At 45.8% G+C, this 20,242-nt stretch overlaps 1 protein-coding gene across 11 annotated transcripts in view; it reads left to right on the top strand.

Moving 5' to 3' along the window:
* The window catches only part of UPF2 (UPF2 regulator of nonsense mediated mRNA decay), a 1,606,401-nt gene that overhangs the window by 1,134,619 nt on the left and 451,540 nt on the right, over positions 1-20,242 (top strand). For all 11 annotated transcript variants that reach the window (XM_086919968.1, XM_086919955.1, XM_086919976.1 and 8 more), the window contains one exon: positions 4,577-4,722. In XM_086919968.1, coding sequence (XP_086776094.1) covers positions 4,577-4,722 — 146 coding nt within the window. The remainder of the gene's footprint in view (positions 1-4,576; positions 4,723-20,242) is intronic.

A 20,242-nucleotide genomic window follows, 5' to 3' on the forward strand; every position in this document is an offset into this window, starting at 1 on the left:
TCTTCTCCTGCTTTTTTCGCTGGTGTTCCACTGGGCAAGATTTGCCATGCCACTACATGAAAGAGTGTTCATACTTGCATGCGGCATTATTGCCTGGATATGGCAGCTTATAGCGAAGCAGCAGTGGGACAGGCAGTCCTATGTCATCTATTTCAATAAGGTAAGCAAAATACAAAGGATTTTTTACTTTGTATTTTGGATATGTGTATATATTTTGTTGGTATTTTACTACATGATATCTTGTATATGTTTTAGTATTTTGTATATTGTTACCCACCATCCTCTAAGGGTACATATGTATAAATATTACTGTACTTCTATACATGTATACCTGTGCAACTGCCAGCTACTGTGATTTAAGCATGTGAATCTCGAGAGATCCAATACTGGATAAGAAAATGAGTTACTTACCTGTAACTACGGTTCTCCAGTATTGAGATTCACGTGACCCACCCTCCTCCCCTGAGACGCTTTCGTTATTCTTCAAGGTTTACAGTTTCACACTTGTGCTTGAAAATCTGAGGAACCTAGACTCTCTTGGGATTGTTCTAGATGGTGCCGTCACCTAATTGGCTGCTACTTAAGTTTGGTTCTTTTTTGTTTTTTTACAAAATAAAATGGATAGGCTATTGCAGTGACTGTTCATTGCATGGTAGCCTATTGTAGTATTATCTACTGCTTTTATATGTATACTGTGGGACTCCCACTACGACGGTGGGATGATTCAAGCATGTGAATCTATGAAAAATACTAATACTGGAGAACCGTAGTTACAGGTAATTAACTAATGTTCTTCTAAAAGACTGTATGTTTTCTCCACTGCTCTATGTGGTAAACCCATGACCGGGAGAGTAGTCCACTTACAATACATTAGGGCACACTTCGAACACTCCTTCAGGTCTCAGGACAAGTCCAGAACCTACTAATTTCAAGGGCAGGCCTAGACATCTGCACACATGCTAGATTAGCATGAAACCTTTTCCAAAAATAGTCAGGGTACCAGATCCATGTAGTTGAGCAATTAAGGCAGGGTGTGATGCCTGTTCACCTTGTAGGGAACATTCTTTTCCCCGCAATTCACTTCCTGTGTTCAAAAGAAGGATCTCATGGGCATGGTCTGCCTTCCAGATCTTTAGAGAATGAATTAACAACATTCTCTCTATACCATTGTCACATGTGAAGGAAAGCAACCCGGATCAACTACCGTGACAAAAACCTCTTCCATTAAATGTAAATGTAAATGTAAATGTATTGCGATTTATATAGCGCACGTATCACCCGAAGGCATCAAGGCGCTTGCCTTGGGAACCCGTCCTGGTATTCCCCTGTGAGATAACCCCAGCAGGGTATCCACAAGGTGAAAGTCAGGCATCCCGCCGCGAGGGGCTGTAGTGGAGATTATCAATGATTTTCTCTTTTGTTGTCCTTGGCCATGAAAACCGCAACTTATCAATCTTGCTTGCTGGAGCAATTTGCGGAACATTTCACCTGAATAAAAAACAGAAAAACTAAAAGAGAAGACATAAAGTAAATTCGTAAAGAATACAATAAGGCCAGAAAACATAATTATCATGAGAAAAGGCAGTGCTGATTGTCCTGGTGTTGGTCTGAGACAAACATTTTGACTGTGTCTGATCTGTATTTATTCTCGACTGCAGTGAAAGATTGTAAACCTACCATTTATTGGACATGTTGTGTTTTGGTTGCATACCAAAAGCATGCGCATAAAAAACCAGGAGAACGTTTTGAAATCTGTGGTGTACTTTCTCTTTCTGTTTATTATGTCAAAAGTAACAGCTCATTGGCAGCAGACTCAACTTTAAGAAATCTCTGCTTAGTAAGTCTTGCAGTCCCAGGTGTAGAAAGCGGGCCCTGTGTATACTATACCAAAGTAAGGTATAGTATGCACAGAGTCTAGTGGATCCCTAGAGGCTTTACAGAGACTAAAGTAGAAAATACTAATGCTCTCTCATGGGATAGTGTGGGCAAGCAGTTATGCTCATCAGAGGGCAGTGCAAAGCATTTGTTGTACACACACAGACCATAAATGATTACACAAAGACAAATTACTAAATCCGAGACAAATGACTGATAAAAATATTAGTTTTTGTATATTTATTTATTAGAACCAAAAATACTTTGTTGCAGTAAAATATGTTTTCCAATATCACTGTTTTTCGATGTAAAAAGTGGACATGGTGCATTTTTCAATCAATACAATGATATCCTATGGGAGGAAACCAAATCAGCAATATGCAGGTAAATAAACAATTTACGATATTTAGCTTTTGCATGAAGAATCAGTACCAGGCAAGGTTCGGGTGTGTGGCCTCACTACACCACCAGCGGCTCTGGGGCGGCCGGGTGAAGGGGTCAAACTAGAGTACTTGTGCCAATGTTACCCAATTAAGAAAGGGGGCAATCAAAGTGGTACTACTTACAGGTAAGTAGAACGCTTTTTAACCCCATCTCTGGGGGTATAAGTTAAGCACAAAGAGGATTGGGGGGGGGCGGGGGGGGGGTTCAAGGCAGCACCAGACGTATACCCTCAGCTACACTGGGGGAGCTCGGTGCAAAGTGTCAACAGGTGCCCAGTGCAAACAAATGGAGAACCTTGGAATTGGAAAATGGTTGGCTGCAGGCTCAGACCAGGTGGCTGGACAATAGAAACTTACATCTGCACACATAATTTGGAATGTGCTGTACGTCGGGACACCATTGGCATATCTCCACAAATGACATGGGGCTCTGGGTACCAGGGTGTTATTTGGCATCAGAAATCAGCTGACCAGCGTGGTCGCATTTTTGGGGGGGGGGGGAGTGGAGTTTTACCATGCAAAGGCTACAGGCATCGACCTGGAGTCTGGTAAGGGTCGAACCTCAAGTGACTTTTGCTTACGATCACGGGGAGCCTTTTTCAGGACTGGTGATTCTCTTGTAGTTGGGCCCTTGGAGTCTGGTGCAGAGGTGGTTGAGTTTGTGGTCCACAGGCAGAGCTTTAGTCTTTAAACTTGGTTTTCTTCTCAACAGTTCCGATGTCCACAGGAGAGCAGGAGTCTTTTTAGGAGGCAGGCAGTCCTCCCTGGGTTCTGGAGGTAACTGGGCTGCGGACCGAGTCGCTCTTCTGTAGCAAGATCTTTGAGGGCTGCCGACAGGCTGGTAGGGCTGGGGCCAAGTCAGTTGGGGTCTTAAGTCTCCAAAGTAGGCTTTGTTCCTGACCCACGAGAGCAAAAGGCTCCTATTTCAGGGGGTCAGAAACATGTCTACAGATGGCAGGCTGGAGCAAACCAGTCAGGCACAGACTAGGGGGTTGGTAGGTTTGCAGTGACACCACTGAGGTGCCCTCTGAGTGCATGTATTAATTAATCTAATACTGGCATCAGTATGGGCTTATTAATCTGAGGTGTTTAGTACCAAACATGTTGGAATTTGGTGATACCGTCATGGATCTATGGAACTTGTATTGAGAAGCTCCCATCCCATGTACTCAGTATGGCTTCACTGTGCTCATATCATTTATAAGAATGTACTTAGACACTAAAGGAGTATATCTGCTCATGCAGTTATGCCCTCACATGACTTATAGTGCACCCTGCCTTAGGACTGTAAGGCCTGCTGTAGAGGTTCTTACCTATGCCTCTCGCAGTGCTGGTAGACCTGGCACACAGGGATGTGTGTCAGGTAGATTCCTAACTTTTATTGCACCAAAACATGCAGGTTTCAGCGGCAGTGTGCATGTGTTTGGTGTGGAGTCTCTTAGTGCTGCACAGTACGTGCTGCAACCCTTTCGACCCACTCCGGTCACAAGGCCTTATGTACCAGTGGTACCTTTTACAAGGGACTTGCATGTTTTCCAGCGGTGTTGGAAACAATGGTACAGTTTTGCGAAAGTTCACAGGCACTGGGAACCTGGGTACCTGAACATTCAGCCAAAGATGTATCAGAGTCAGGCAAAAAGTGGGCAGTAACTATGTCAATAGGAATACTTTCCTACATCAAGTACACCTATTAATTATTTTATTTGTATGTTCTTTGTGGAAGTGCTACTCGGTGGGAATTGTTCTAAATGGGCTTGATCACCCTTGTTTTCGGAATCATAGTCAATCCATAGATTTGTCACATCACCCCTCTTGAACTTCTTCTTCAAACCAGCCTTGCCTGTAAGTCTGAAGATGCTTTTAAAATGTTGTGCTTAATGGACCTTTCAACCTGTTAAACAATCTTTCCAAACACAAACAGCCCTTCAAGGTGTTAAACGTGCATGCTCTTCTGGACTCTCTTTTATATCGTTACAGGTTTCTTGCTGTTTGTCCAACCATTTAGAAGTAAGTCTGTGCAAAATTATTGTTCACATGTGCTGTTCTTTAAGTATCTGTTGAAATCCGTTACGCATATGTTTTCATTGGTTTTCGCATTTTTCATGCGACTTGTCCCCTCTTATTTTGTTCCTTTCTTTTCATTAACGTAACATTATATATTTTGAATTCTGGCATTCTGAATACTGTATCCAATGTTAAAGCAGTTTTAGACTGTGTGAGTCGTCCGGTTAATACTTCCTTGGTTTTATGTTCCTTAGGTCTCATTAATGACAAAGATTCTAAACATTCCATGTCAGAAGGAGTCAATCTGGAAGATGATGATGATGAAGATGAAGATGATGGTGGGGCAGAGACAGAGGAACAGTCTGGAAATGAAAGTGAAATGAATGAACAGGAGGAAGAGGTGAATTCATGTTTTGCCATGTATTTGCTTTTTTGTGAAACAGCTCAACCATAAATTAGTCAATTTAGAAGATACTTCGCTTACAAAGATGCATGCAGATACTTGACACCCTCTGAGAACTAGCCTTCCAACAAGTACACATATTAACATGATTTATATGCACTTTTAATGAGCTCTATACTCTCTGAACATTTTCTACAAAGTATTTCTCCACATTATTTGCTCATCTTTTCCTCCCCTTTAATCTCTCATTTTAATTTCTTGAGTTCTGATATCTCACTATTTGTTATTGTTATCGTTTTCTCTGGTATTTCTGACATGTTCTGTCACCTAGTGCAGTGATTTAAATGATTTTAAAACCTAATACATTATTGACGCATTGAGCACTAATACCAGTACTCCACCCTTTGAAACTGCTTTGGTTGTATATTATGCAGTCAATGGGGCATTATGTTAGAATTAACAGGCTTCTTACCACAAGATAAGCAATAAGAATTTTGTATCACAGTAGTTTCAGTTATGGGTAACCATCCAACACATCAAACTGCTACAGGCATTAAATATGCAGTATAAGGAGTCCGCTTTTTTGCTCTAGCTATGGGCACGTACCTTGCGTTCTCCATTTAATAAAAACACAATTTTGTCACATAACAATGAGACCTTGTAAGGTGCTAAATTTGACACGGTGAAAGTGATAGCAATTTTGTAATAGAGAGCAATATATTCTGCAGCACAGAAATTACTAGAAATAGGGCAAGAAAGGCATAATAATCGTAGAAGAAAATAGGTAAGCTGATGCATTTTTCATTACATTCATGATTGTGATATTTCTTTAAAGTGATGTTTAACTACGTATGGCTTAGAGCAAGAGATATTTTTCTTCACCATGCTGTCATTTCACTGAGACAGGCTTAGTCTGCTTTAATACTTTGTGTAGCATTGCAGGGGTTTCTGCACCTGGTCATTCAATAGCATAAAGCGATAAGCTCTTCCAGTTTCCAATCCCAAGTCTGCCTGCTAAGAGAGTTCATAATGCATTAGGTTCCAAAAGGGGATTAGGATATTGTATGAAGCAGTTTGTGGCTTAAAAAGCGAAAACACTTAAGTTGTTTTGTTAAAATTAATTATGATATGAATATGTGATAATTTAGCAAAGAGAGCGAGAAATTGCTTATTCTTTGAGTGACATCTTAAGGAGATGTACAAAGTTGAGCATTGTACTTAAGAAAAGCAATATTGTTTATTTGGATCCTCCTCTGGACAAAGTGCTATAGTGTCCTAGTCAGCAATAAAAACATTTTCTTAATTGCATGCTGTTCACTGTTAGAATATTCCCCAGAGGTTAGACTAGTTCTGGAACTTTTAATAACATCCTGCCACATATCTGTTAGGTACATCATGCAGCTCCATAAAGGTTTCTTTTCACCCAGTAAGTGAGGGTGTGAAGCTGCATATAGGACCACCCCTTCGTGCTTGTCCCTTATAGAGACTAACTGCAGATTCTTCACCTTTTGAATATTCCCCAGGTTGGAAATTAGATGCTGAAACATTTGAGTAGTTACTCTGTTCGCCAATAGGTGGCACCATCGGGCTCCGTACTAACGCCTTCCACTCTAGAAGGATATGTGGGGCCTTTATAGGTGCCACTGCAGTGTGCGGACGTTGGTTCCTTTCTTACTGCATTACCAGATGCGGATCTGGAACTACCTCTCATCTCTGAGACAAATTTTCAGCCCAAAAACGTTCAGTGTGCAAGGGAAATGTCACCTCTCAAGATGACAGGTTTGAAACCAAGAACTTTCTCAAACAAATATCTGTGATGGATCTTCAGGTTTACCTGAGGTGCCTGGGAAGAAAGAACAAGTCTACGGCCTGCAGTGACTGAGTGTTGATAAAATGGAAGGTCATATGAGAGCATGAGATAAAGCTATATGTCACCAAGAGTTAGAGGACTCTGCTATGTGACCGGTCCATGTCAAAGGGCCGGTCCTGGTCCTGTTTCCGGTCCAGAAGGCGCTGAAGTCATCACCAAAGTCTGTTTTTGCACCTAGTCTTTCGATAAGCCAATGAGGGAGAAAGAAAATCGAACCTGAACTTAACTTAAGGTTCAAGTGCATCTCCATCTAGGGTAACACTGGCGGGTTTGCCCTTGACGCCAGTTGGACCCTCTGAATCTACCAGTGTGCCTCCTCCAGCTCCCTTTCCGGCCCCACGCTGGTCCATAGAGCCTCAGCGGAAATGGTGACTCAATCGATGCTGGAGGAAAGTGCCAGTTGAGCTCTTTGACTGAACGCAACCAAGGCCACACTGTGCTTTGATCGAAGCGCAACCTCCCAGCCTGGACTTTTCCTCTCCATAAGAAAGTAGGCATATGTTGCATTTCTTTGGCATGGATTCAGGCAATGATTATGATGCAAGTGTTAAAATAGGGGAACCCTTTTGACTGACCCAATTGATATACCCTGTCAGGCATATTAAGAGGCACATATTGAATGCATTAATCTCTAATGACCCCGAAATTGCTGCCTCTCTGCCAGTACCCATGCCGTGGTCAGACTACTTGCTCGTCCCTTTCTCTCCTAGTTTGAGGGAAGCTGGCAGGAAAAATCATCAACCAGCAGGGACTACCCATGTGAGGAACTGGACGAAGATTAATCCAGTGGCTTGGAGGAAATGCTTAATTGCCTCTGCTCCCAGGATACAAGGAAAGGTTGAAGAAGCATACTCCGGCTGGGAAAGCTGGATTTCTTGCTCATTGGATAAGGTTTCCCCAGAAACTACTCTCAAACCAAAAACATCAGCTAATGAGGCAGCTTGGTTTTATGCACAATTGGCTTTATTAAAGAAAAACTGGAAAGGGATGGAGGACAAACCTCGATACCATAATCAGTTTCTTATAAGGAACATACCACAAGGAAAATTGGTATGATGACCTTCAAAAAGCCAGTGGCCTTGACACTTTCCCTGCAACGACATTCCTCCCCCCCCCTGTAACCGCCACTGACGCAAACACTTTTTACCCAAAAGTCATGCGTAGGGCACTTGATGTTCTTGACTTCCGGCTCCCCTCCTTAGAGGCCAAAACCAGGTTATCCAGTATTATAGGTGTCTTTCATAGATTCACATGCCCTAATCATTCCCCGTTGTCGAGATGGGAGTCCCCGGTACATAAATAAGTAATGTCCCATAGACATATAGAGAATAGTAGGCCATAAGGCCTCACTTTTGTAAGATATCTAGGTCCTTTTGTAAAAAGGACCAAACTCTAGAAAAGAGCCAATCCGCTGTCACCTCCCTCTAGAACCTTCCTGGCAGGAGCCTCAGTCCCTCAGATTTTCTAACGCACGTTGTGCTAAGGGAGTCTCCCCTGAGCTCTGCTCAGGTTTGTTGCTTTATAGCTTTTTCAACAGTTTTTTGGGATATTGTTTCCTGTTTTCTCCTCAAGGAAAGCTATTTTACTAAGGCTTATGCTCCAAAGAAGGGTCTCGTCAGAGCTTTTACCTCTTGTGGAAAAAAGAGGTTACACATCGATGACCAGTATAAGGACTGCCTGTTCTGTCTATACCCAGATCATGTGGCTAAGGGACTGCCAAGTATGTCGAACGTTTTCTACTAAGACTCTAAAAGACCGAGAGGGACGCCTTTTGATCTGGCTCCAAAGGCTTAAGGATAGAGACAATCTGGATTCCTCTGAGGGAAGTGAGGGTTCTTCAATCTCCTCAAAATCATCTCTCAAAAGAGCTAGGGTAGCTTCCCCTGGCCCCTTGGATACTCCTCAAAAGTAGACAGCTAAAAGGTCTTCAGAGGTCAAAGCAAAAGCAGCTTCAGAAAAGGAGGTTCACACCTTTAAGAAGCCTGCACCGTCGACGACATCATTGGTGATGAAGAAAGCAGTATCTCCTGCTTATGTATCTACGTCGACGACGACCGTCTTGACGGCGTCGTCGTCATTATCATCATCGACGACGACAACCCCATCGTCGACGGCGGGTAAGGCTGTATCGTCGACGATTGTATTCAAAAGATCTTAGTAGTCAACCAAAATCCCATCGACGATAGCCTCGTCGACGACGAGATCATCACAGTCGACTTCGTCGCCGTCGACGAAGGCACCGTCGACGAAGGCACCATTGGCGAAGACACCGTCGACGAAGGCACCGTCGACGACAGAAACATCTATACCGTCGACGTAACATCGTCGATGACGACGGCTGTCGCCGCTACTCCGTCGACGATCTCCCCGTCGACTGGTCCGTAGACGGTGATTAATTCTGACTTTCAGTCAGCTTCTGTGTGTCTGAAGATTACTAGGAAGACGCTAACGCCAGAGCTAACTTCCCCTAGCCGTTTGCAGCTATTACCACCAGCACGTCTACTTCTGGATGAAGATTCTGATGATGGGGATATGTTCCTATTGGCGACTAGCCCATCAGAGCTAAATGTCAAATGCCAAAGTTCGGATGAGGAGGAAGTTGAGGAGCAGGTGGTCCGTCTGCCACCTACACCTATGGTATGCCTGCCAGCATCCCTGGTTACGGATCTAAGATACCTTATAGAAGACTACAAGCAGAGGTTCCCAGAATCTCCGACACCTCAAGCTCCCGCAATGGCTCCATTGCCGAGACCAAGACCCCCACCCCTTATCATTCAGAAGGAACGGGTGGATATACCAGGTCCTCAATCTTCGAAGGGCGAAGAAGAGCAGGAGGAACAGCAAGAGGAAGGAGAGCTGCAGGATGACCAATCAGTCAATAATGACTGGGAGGATTATGTCACAGCTTCGCCAGCATCTCCAGAACCTGCTTCATCAAATTTGCCGCCATTTGATATAGGTGGTTTCCATAATGTCGTGGAAAGGGCCGCTAAGCGGTTCCAGATTACAATGGAGTCTCAGGAACAAGAATGTTTCCTGTATGATTTTAAGGAGCCATTAAAGAGGTCAACGAGAAAAATTCCTATGATTGATTATCTCTGGAAACAGGGGGAGCAGATCATGCAGAATCCCGCCTCAGTTTCGCCTGTAATCCCTAGATTGGACAAAAAATACAAAGCTCCAAATTCGGCACCGGCCTCCCTGACAGGTCATCCTAAACCGGATTCTGCGGTGATGCAGGGGGTCCAGAAAAATTCTAGAAATCCTTCTTCTCCTGTATCGGCTCCTCAGGATAAGGATGGAAGAAAGCTTGACAACATAGGAAAGCTAATAGACAGCTGTGGGCAGACATAGCCCCGTACCTGTCTGAATTACCTGAGGCATCCAAGGAAGAGGTGAAGAAAATACTCATAGAAGAGGAAACATCAGCATCAGAGATTATTGACTGTGCTATGGATGTTGCTATGACAGGATTTCGGCAGCTGGCTGGTGCAGCGGTTTTAAGACGTCAAGGATGGTTGAAAGCGACCTCCTTCCGTCCTGAAGTGCAGACAAAAATTTTGGACATGCCATATGACGGGCAGCTACTATTTGGCCCCAAAATTGATGAGGCATTACAGACCATAAAAAAGGATACGGACACCGCAAGGGCCTTAGGCGCGCTTCAGTATAAAAATCAGTCCTTTCAAGAAAATAGGGGAAGAGGACAATATTCCTAAAAAGGAGGTTTCCAGTACAGATCCTCTTATTAGTCCAACCAGAGTAGGCCGCAGTATCAACAACGCCAGCAACAACAAGGCCAACAGTCCTTGTACGGAAAGTCGTCCTTTCGAGGCAGAGGACAGAGAAGAGGCAACGGGCGAAGAATATAACCTCTTAATTTGGCCAGTCCATACCTCGTATCCCTTATTAAAATTTGGAGGAAAAATGACCTATTTTCTAAAGAATTGGAAAAAGATAACTACGGACCGGTGGGTCCTTCAATTAATACAATTCGGCCACTCTATGGAATTCATAAGCATCCCTCCATGAACCCCGCCTCGCCCAATGCATCACAAAAACCTACGACTGCTTCTGCACGAAATCTCTGGTATGTTGCAGAAAGGAACAATAGAGAGAGTTCCACCATCCCAAAGAGGGAAAGGATTTTATTCCCGTTTCTTTTTAATCCAAAAGAAGGAAAAGAAATGGAGACCAATCCTAGATCTCAGGGCTCTCAACAAGTTTCTGAAGAAACAGTCATTTCGCATGGTGACGATCCAGGAAGTTCTACATCTTCTGGAGGAGGGGGATTTTATGGCGTCATTGGACTTACAAGAGGCTTACTTCCATATACCAATTCACAAAAATCACAAAAAGTACTTGAAATTCGCAGTAGCGGGCAGGCATTTCCAATTATGTATCCTGCCCTTTGGACTCAAGTCTGCGCCCCGCATCTTCACCAAATGTCTCTCCCCAGTGGCGGCATATCTCAGGCAATGCAGTCATCAAGTCTTTCCCTATCTGTACGACTGGCTAATCGAGGCACTATCCTTCAAAGACACGTCCAGGTCTTCCAACGCATGTCTGAATCTCTTCAATTTCCTGGGTCTCACGATCAATCAGGAAAAATCAATCCTGCGGCCATCTCAAACTATCAACTTTTTGGGAGCAACCTTGAACAGGACCTCCGCAAGAGCGTTCCCCTCTCAGGAGAGGCAAAACAGGCTTCTTGTGCTAGCGTCTACAGTAGCCTCAAAAAGAGTGTTGAAGGTCCGACTCTTCAAATCCCTTTTAGGGATGATGTAATCGTGCATCCTTTTGATCCCTCACTGTCGCCTACAGATGCGTCTTCTGCAGGAGGCACTATCGAGGCAGTGGGTCCAGTGCACGGGGTCATTCGACGACCACATAAGAGTGACTTCCCAGATGGTCAAGGCCCTGAGATGGTGGATGTCTTCACGAAACCTGTCCCGAGGTTTGACATTCTTACTTCCAGAGGCTCCTCATGTAATAACAACGGACGCTTCCAAAGAAGGTTGAGTAGCTTTCCTGCAGGAACTGCAAATAAGCGGAAAGGTGTCAATTACGGAGAGAGAGCTCCACATCAATCTGCTCGAGTTGAGAGCGGTATTCTTGGCTCTACAGTCGTTCCTACCAAGAATCAAAAACTCCCTAGTGCTTGTCAGGACAGACAACACCACGACAATGCACTATCTCAACAAGCAGGGAGGGACGCGCTCGCTGACACTCTCGCCCAAGTCGCAAAAAATCTGGAACTGGTTGATAATCAACAGTGTAGCCCTAAAGGCGGAATATGTCCCAGGGATGGACAATGTACTCGCCGACTCGTTGAGCAGACAAAAATCATCACCTCACGAGTGGGAGTTAGACCAGAAGGTTATCAACCAAATCTTCTTGCGATGGGGCACACCATAGATAGAGCTCTTCGCTCCGAGGATCAATGCCAAATGCCCACACTTTGCAAGTTGGCATCCCCAATCAGGGTCTCTAGGGAATGCATTTTCCATCGCATGGCGCAACGTCTTTGCGTACGCCTTTCCGCCATTCCCGATGCTTCCCAGAGTCCTCAGGAAGATGAAGGTGGAGCCGTGTACTCTCATTTTAATAGCCCCAACTTAGCCAAGACAGCATTGGTTCACAGAGCTACTCCATCTAACCCTGGAACCGCCAGTGTGTCTGAAGCCGAGTCCATCTCTACTCACTATGCACAGCCGGCAAATTCAACACCCGGATCTGAAGTCTCTGAAGTTAGCCACCTGGCTCCTGAGTTCCGAGAGTTTCGGGATTTAAACATTCCGCAGGATTGTAGAGGCATCCTAGCCAAGGCACGAGCAGATAGCACCACCAAAACGTATTCCCTGAAATGGAAGAGGTTTTGTGTTTGGTGTGCAGATCATGGAATACATCCCTTCTCTTCTTCGCCGGAACAAATCCTACCTTACCTGTTACATCTGGCGAAGGCAGGCCTAGCCCACTCTTCAATTAAAGTACACTTGGCTGCGATATCCCGAGATAAAATAACTGCAGCGGGACCTTCCCTTTGGTCAAGCAGATTAATCAAACAATTCTTGAAGGGACTATACAGATCTTTCCATCCAGTGAGGATGTTGCCACCTACATGGCATCTGAATGTAGTCCTTAACACACTCAGGAAGCACCCATTCGAGCTGGTGCACAGAGCTGACTTAAAATACATCTCTTGGAAAACAGCGTTACTTCTTGCGCTCACCTCCGCAAGGAGAGTGAGTGAGCTGCAGGCACTTTCAATTCAGGTTCTCTTTATGCAATTTAAAAATGACAGAGTGATTCTTAGAACCAATCCGAAGGTAATCCCTAAGGTTCCGTCGGATTTCCACCTTAATGAGCCTGTGGTTTTGCGTTCCTTCTTTCCAAATCCCAGTACAGCAGCGGAGAGGGCATTGCATTCTCTGGACCTCAACTGAGGCTTAAAATTTTACATCGACAAGACAAAGGAGTTTAGGAAATCTAATCAGCGTTTTGTGGCCTACATCAGACCTAGGAAGGGTCTCCCACTTACAAAACAGAGCATCTCACCATGGATTTCAGCAGCCATCGCCTTCTGTCATGAACAGGCAGGACTGCCGCTACGCTCTAAGGTGCAAGCCCACTCCACGAGGGCTATATCCACGTCTATGGCACTCTTTGCAGGGGTGCCAGTGATTGACATCTGCATGGCGGCAACATGGAGGTCGCCTCATACCTTCACTAGGCATTATTGCCTTTACACAGCTGATGAAGGTTGCAGCAGTGGGACAAGCTGTACTACACCATCTGTTTCATTGAGGTGAGCCTTCTTTCATCCCTCCATCCTTCCGTTATACGCACATCTATTAGATGATGGTATTGTTTGCATCTATGGGCTGTTGCTAGTTGCAGCATATGTTATTATCTAGTAACTTTCATATACTGTACTATACGAAATTTGCTTTCTGTATTGCTTGCTACTCGGATTCAGGCATGTGAATCTATGAAAGACACCTATAATACTGGATAAGAAATGCGTTACCTGTAACTGCAGTTATCCAGTATTGGTGTCTTTCATAGATTTACATGCAACCCTCCCGCCTCCCCTGGAAAGACTCACCTAATTCTCTCAGTGACACGCCTACTTAACTTGGTGCTTACGAAAATCTGAGGATTGGCTCTTTTCTAGAGTTTGGTCCTTTTTATAAAAGGACCTAGAAATCTTAAAAAAGTGAGGCCTTATGGCCTACTATTCTCTATATGTCTATGGGACATTACTTATTTATGTACCAGGGACTCCCATCTCGACGACGGGGAATGATTCAGGCATGTGACACCAATACTGGATAACTGCAGTTACAGGTAAGTAACGCATTTCTTCTTGTCAGTAGTGCACCAGCCATGGCAAACCTCCTCTGAGCCCCTCAATGAGGCACTTACCTTTTGTGGGCATGGGCCAAACCCTGCTCTGGCCCTTTAGTCAATCGCCAAATTGGGATACTGTATGCCCTGCGCTGGGCAATCCTGCATTTTTGTCTCAGCACTCCTCTACTGAAGGTGTGTTCTTTCCGCGGTTTGGCCTTCAGTGGATGCTAGCTGCCTCCAATTTCTAATTTGGTGGCTCAAGTCCTTTCACTGCTCCCTACCTCCCTCCCCTCAGCCTCATTAGCCAACCCCCTTTATCGTGCCCTTAGTGAAGCACAGCCATCTGGTTGGAGGCAGGATCCAACAATTCAGGTGAATCCTGCAGATAGTCCGGAAGGGGTACACCTTGCCCTTCATTAACACGCCACCTTACCTTCCACCTTTCCCAGAGTGACTGAAGGAGGATCATCTGTCCCTCTTACAGCAAGAAGTGCAACCCCTTTTGGTCAAAGGAGTTATTTAGAGGTTGCCTGTACCAGAAGTAGGTTGTCATAGTAATTCCTATTTCTTTATGCTGCTAGCAAAAGAAGGATGGAGATCTTCGTCCTATTTAAGACCTATGCCCTCTCAATGCCTTTCACCAATAGGAAAAATTCAAGATACTCACGCTGGCCCAGGTTTTGGCTGCCCTCAACCCTGTGGACTGTATGGTGGCGTTAGACCAGCAGGACAGCTATATCCTTACCCTTCCTACAGGCCCATTGGCTACACATGTGGTTCAAGATGTGACAGAAGCCTTTTCAGTTTGCTGTCCTCCCCTTTTGTCCCACCAGTGCCCCTCAAATGTTGATGAAAGTGAAGGCAGTGCTAGCAGCACACTCTTGGAGGTCACAGGTACCAGTCTTCCCTTTGCTTTACAACTGGCTGTTGAAGGTGGGTTCGACCCAGGCTGTTGTAAACCACCTGCAGACTATGGCAAGACTTCTGGGTCTGATGGTCTCCTACATCTTGCTTGTCAAGCACTCCAGGTGTCATATGAGGGCTCTGCAGTGGGATGTTAAGTCTCAGTGGGCCCAGCATCAAGAGGACCACTCCAACCACATCTAGAGATGGAGATACAGTGGAGACTAAGAAAGTTCTACAGTGGTAGTTACTGACAGCAGTTTTGGCAGCCGCATATCCCTCCCCTTATCCCATACAGAATTGACAGAGGTGACCAATGCATCCTTTCTGGATTGGGGCAGCCATTTGCTAGAAGTGAGGATCAGAGGCCTTCTGAATCGGAGTGCCATCTGCTCTGGTTTGCAACCCTTCCTACTTTCCATCGAGGGAGGCTGGTGCAGGTGCTTAAGGGCAATACCACAGCCATGTGGTATTGCAAGAAGGAGGGCAGTGTGGGTTCCTGGTCCCTGTGTTGGTATGCACTACTCCGTCTGGCACAGGGACAGTTGATCATCACCCTGGTACTTGTGAGTACTATCAATATAAAAACTAAGGGCATGCGAGGATTTGGATGACACAGCCTCTCTTCCTCTCTGGTGGAATGAGTAGGCAGAGTGATGCACAGACCTCATGGAGCAGAGTGACAGCCTTTGACGATAAAGAAACCTTTCCCCTAAGAGCCAGTTTGTCCAGACTGAGTGGGCAAAAGGATGGTGAACAGCGATTGGCCTGCAGCTCTCGAATGTGACAAGCAATGGTGATGTGAATAAACAACCCTGTCTTCAGCATAAGCAGCCACAAATGACAACTATGCATATGCTGGCCTAAACACTTCAGGCTCCGGTGATGGGGGTCCGTAACCGACATCAGTCGGTCGCACTTCGAACAGGGTTTGAACCCGGGCATCCCTACCGGCACCGATAGAGTCGAAGTCTCGAGGAAAGAAATATTCAAAAAGATCAAAAAGTTTAGTCAAAAAATGACTAGGGGTAGAGCTTCTCCGGATCGGTGCTAGCTGACGCGGAAAAAAGAAGAACTGACGTCAGCGCGCATGGGCGGCGTCTAAGTACTCCGACGTCATTCGGGCGCTAACGACGCCGATGACATACGCGGAGCCGCGGGCGACGCCTACCGACGCGCAGGGGTATTGCTACGCAAAAATTTCCGGATCCAGTCTGACGCCTGGGGATATTCTAAGGTAAGGAATCTATCACTAACTAATGTCTCCTACAGATATATCGTTACACAAGTAGTGACTTGTGCTTCAGTTCCTACTAATTCATACCAAAGGGAGAATGAGGAACCAATTGGTCAGCTGCTTCAGATCACACAACTATTAGAGACAATCAATGATTGCTGATCTAGTAAATAAAGAAAAACTGATAGGGCCAACAAATAGCCCTTAACAGTTCAGCAGAAAAGCTGAGACAGGCCAAAGAAAATGCAAAATGCAATACATCATATAGCCATGCCTTAAGTGGATCAGCTTCCTCCTCAGAACACCAATAGACAAAACTGGAATAACATGCAGGATATTCCAGTTTTGGAGGAGGGGCACTATTGGTGTGATCAAATCATGTTTTCCCACAGATCCCTGCCCCCCAGAAATTCTGCACCTGTGTAGGAAGGTGGATATCGGACTATGGTTGCCCCCAACTTTTTGCCTGGTGTTTAGCTGGTTTTTCGACTTAGCTGACCTCGGGCCCTGCTATTCAGGACCCCAGGCCCACTTCTCTCTCTGTAAAACAGATTCCATGTACTCTAGGTACATATCTAATTGGATACTTAGTCACCTTATCAGCCCCTGTAACAGTGTGCCTTAGGTACCCAGGGCATAGGTGCACCCAGGGCTTACCAGGGGCTGCAGCGTGTATTATGCCACCCCTGGCTGGCCATCCAAATCTGACACAACTGGCTGATCAATCAGCTGGGACAAGGTGGTGTAATCACCCTTTGCTATAGATATAGTATACCTATATCTAAACCTTGAATGGACACATATACTCCTATAAGTCACTCCTATGGCAGGCCTTAACAATCCTGGAGGCAGAGTGCTTGGAATTATGTGAGATAGTGCTCCGGCATGAGCTAAACCTGTCTACAGCTTTCGGAACCAAGTCCTTTAGCTGTTTCCATGATAACGCTATACCATATACTCTTAAGTGCATTATAATCCTCGCAGTTATTGCTAACTTTGGCATAGCATTATCAAAACATGTTGAGTAAGGTGTCATACGAATTGGAATACTACCCCCTCGCCAATTCTGGCGACGGGGGTAGCATTCCACTCTTTTAGAGGGACACAACATGTACCTAACTGTGAACCTTGGTTAAAGTTAACCCGAGCCTCAGCATCACAAAATGGATGCTGCCACCACAGACACAAGTCTGACCTCCTGCTGCTGGGAGTCCTTCCAGCGAGGGAGGTTTGGACAAAGGGTTCCCTGCCTTGGGAGGTGCTAGCACCACCCCAGACAGGATTTTGTGTATTGGGTAGGACAGGGCTGAAAGGAATGAGACATGCCTGGGGCACACAAGGTGTCACTGTGCATACACCGGTCTAAACCAGTTCCTGGGGGTCACCAGCCCTAGCTCTGGCGCAAGACCGGACAAAGGATAGGGGGTGTAACCACCCCCCTTCCTGGTCCCTCCCATAGGAGGGACCTAGTCGTAGTACAGCCCCCTTTAGCAGGATAAAGGTAGGAGCTGGTCCCATTCCGAGTTAGATTAATCCTGAACTAAAACTCTACAAGAAGAAACTCTGGACCTTGACTTTCTACACAGAAGACTGAAGAAATCTCCCTTGTGGGCAAGAAGTGTCCACCCTGCACAAGCAGGCACCATCAGCGTCCAGCGGCTTCACTTTGTCGTCTTCCCTCGAGGATTCAGACTTCAGAGCCCAACGAGACCCGGATTCCCTGCCCTCTCCGACCTCTACCTACATCTGCAGCACAGCTGAGATCCGTGGGTGCGACGAGACACGTGGGACGGCCATCTTGGAGAAGCTGCACTTCGCTTCCAGCACGAATTCTGAAGTATCCTCGACCAAGCGCTTTGGGGACTGAGAAGCCCCAGCCCCGAGCAGCTCCTGCACCGAAGACCAGCCCTCCAGCATCCACGAGATCTGCGTGGGGCCCTTCTGCCTGGTTGCTGCTCGACGCGTTGTCTGGTCTCTTGCCGGTCGCTAGTGGCCTCCTAGACGACGATCCACGACATCAACACAGCTGATCTGGTTGCTCCAGGCTGGCCCTTGCTTCCTTCCAAAAGAGAGGCACCCCGGACCCTCCTGGTCCGCCCCAGACGTCTTTTCCATTCACCGCGTGGGTTGCCTTTGCCAAGGCCTGTTGACTCCAAATCCGGATCTGACACCGCCGACAGCGAGGGCCTGCATGGGACAGCTCGTGCCACCATCCTGGTCGTCGAAGACACCACCTGGTCCACGTGGCTGCAGAGTCAAGCGTCCACTCTTCTTATAGACTTATTCATCTATACAGCCATTCTGGAGTGACAGCCCAATGCACAGTCCTTATTGCCTCGCTTGGGCTTTTTGTTGGCTAGCTCTTACCAAGCTTCAGGAACCCCTCACATGATGTCCAAAGAGTAGCTCTAAGGGGCTGATTCCTAATACTAGGAACCTCCCTGTGGGCAAACCGTAATCGGTAGAGAACATCCCATCTCCTCCTGCGTTTTTCAGGCAACCCCATGATCATGTCCACTAGGAAAGGGCCCCTTTTTGACACAGTCGCCCCCATGTCTGGTCTAGTATTTGATGTGATTTTGACTGGAAGTGCACTGGCTTCCTGCTAACCAGGTCCCCAGTGCCAGATCTCTTTCTCAAAACTGTACAATTGTTTTCCAAATTGGTAATTCCTTTTTCACTCACTGTAAGCCCCTAGTAAATGGTAACCCTGGTACCTAGGGCAAAGAGGCTAAAGAGGGTCCTTACAGGCTGCAGCACGATTTGTGCCCCCCTAAAGTGCCCCTCACCAAACACATACAGACTGCTGCTGCAGGTTGCATGGCTTAGTGCAGACAAAGTGAAAACACAACATGGCAGACATCCCTTTGTGCCATGCGCACAGACACTAAATGCAGTGTGGGTAAGCCACCCCCACAGCTGGCCTTACAGCTGTAGTGTAGTTCCTATTTTCCCAATAGGCTCTGCGCATTGGAATAACATAAACAGCAGTGTAGACGTAGGACTGAGGTCATCTAGGTCTCTACTGACTATGTTACACTTAATTCAGGTTTGCCAGCTAGCTCAGAGGTCACTAGAAACTTTCTCGAATGAATAGGGAGGGGTTGACTTCCCTGGTTCAGACAAGAAGGGATTCAGTTTCTGACAATCGCATAAACATGACAACTTTGCTCCCTCAGAATAAAGAGAGTATCTCTAGAGTCGTGTGAGAACAATAGACGGCTGTTTCACTTAGTCAATCGTGCATACTTAGTTTCACCAGAGGGCAGAGAAATAGAGAGATGGGCGTTTTCAATAAAAGGTGTTATTTTATTGAGCAGTCCTCTTTCTCATGCAAGAGAAATTAATTGCCACAATTGCAATACTCATTATAAAGTACAGTGCGTACAGTAAAAGTAGTATTATGAAATACTGTAAAAGCATGGATATGGTTTCTTAGCCATATGATACTTTAAAATAGATAAAATATATACATACATAAAAACATTGACTAACGTACTCAACTGGTGCTTCTAACTACGCCTACTCCGATGTACCTGACCTAAGCCTAATACTTGGGAAGGAGTAAGTAAGTAGCAGTTTAAGTTAAGTGGGTTAAGATTGTTTTGCCAAGGATCTGAATCAAGAATTCTCTTTAACACCTTGGCTGCTGTGACTTTTCCCCTCCTGTGCTGAACTTGTTTGAATACTATAGTTTCATGACGAGCTCAGCTCGTCATAAGCACTGCCCAACCATGCCTCATAACGAGCTGAGCTCGTCATTAGCATCGAAAGGGTTAAGGGTTTAGTCAGCACCGTACCTTAGTAATAGAATATGGGAGGTCTGGTATCTCTTTCTTCAGGACTCAATCTCCCAGCAACCCGCAAGGGTGACTCGGGAACACCGGAGCTGGATTTTCTTGGCGTGAGAAAAAGTAGCTTCTCCAGCGCGTCAAAGAGGAGGGGCGGCTTCCGTGGGCTCTCGCATCAGCTGGGCTCTCGGGCAAGTAGATAGCCGCTCTGCTCCAAACCACAGTGTGTTTGCTTAAGGCAACTGTTGGTATTTTATACCTGAAAGGTGCCTGGTTTGACGTAAGGTTGGACATAAGACATCACTAAGAACTAACAGTTCTTGCTGGACTCCAGAAGTTCTTGTTCAAATCAAAACAAAAGCA

Source organism: Lissotriton vulgaris, chromosome 1_1 (genome assembly GCF_964263255.1).
Source record: "Lissotriton vulgaris chromosome 1_1, aLisVul1.2, whole genome shotgun sequence".
In the NCBI taxonomy this organism is placed as follows: Eukaryota; Metazoa; Chordata; class Amphibia; order Caudata; family Salamandridae; genus Lissotriton; species Lissotriton vulgaris.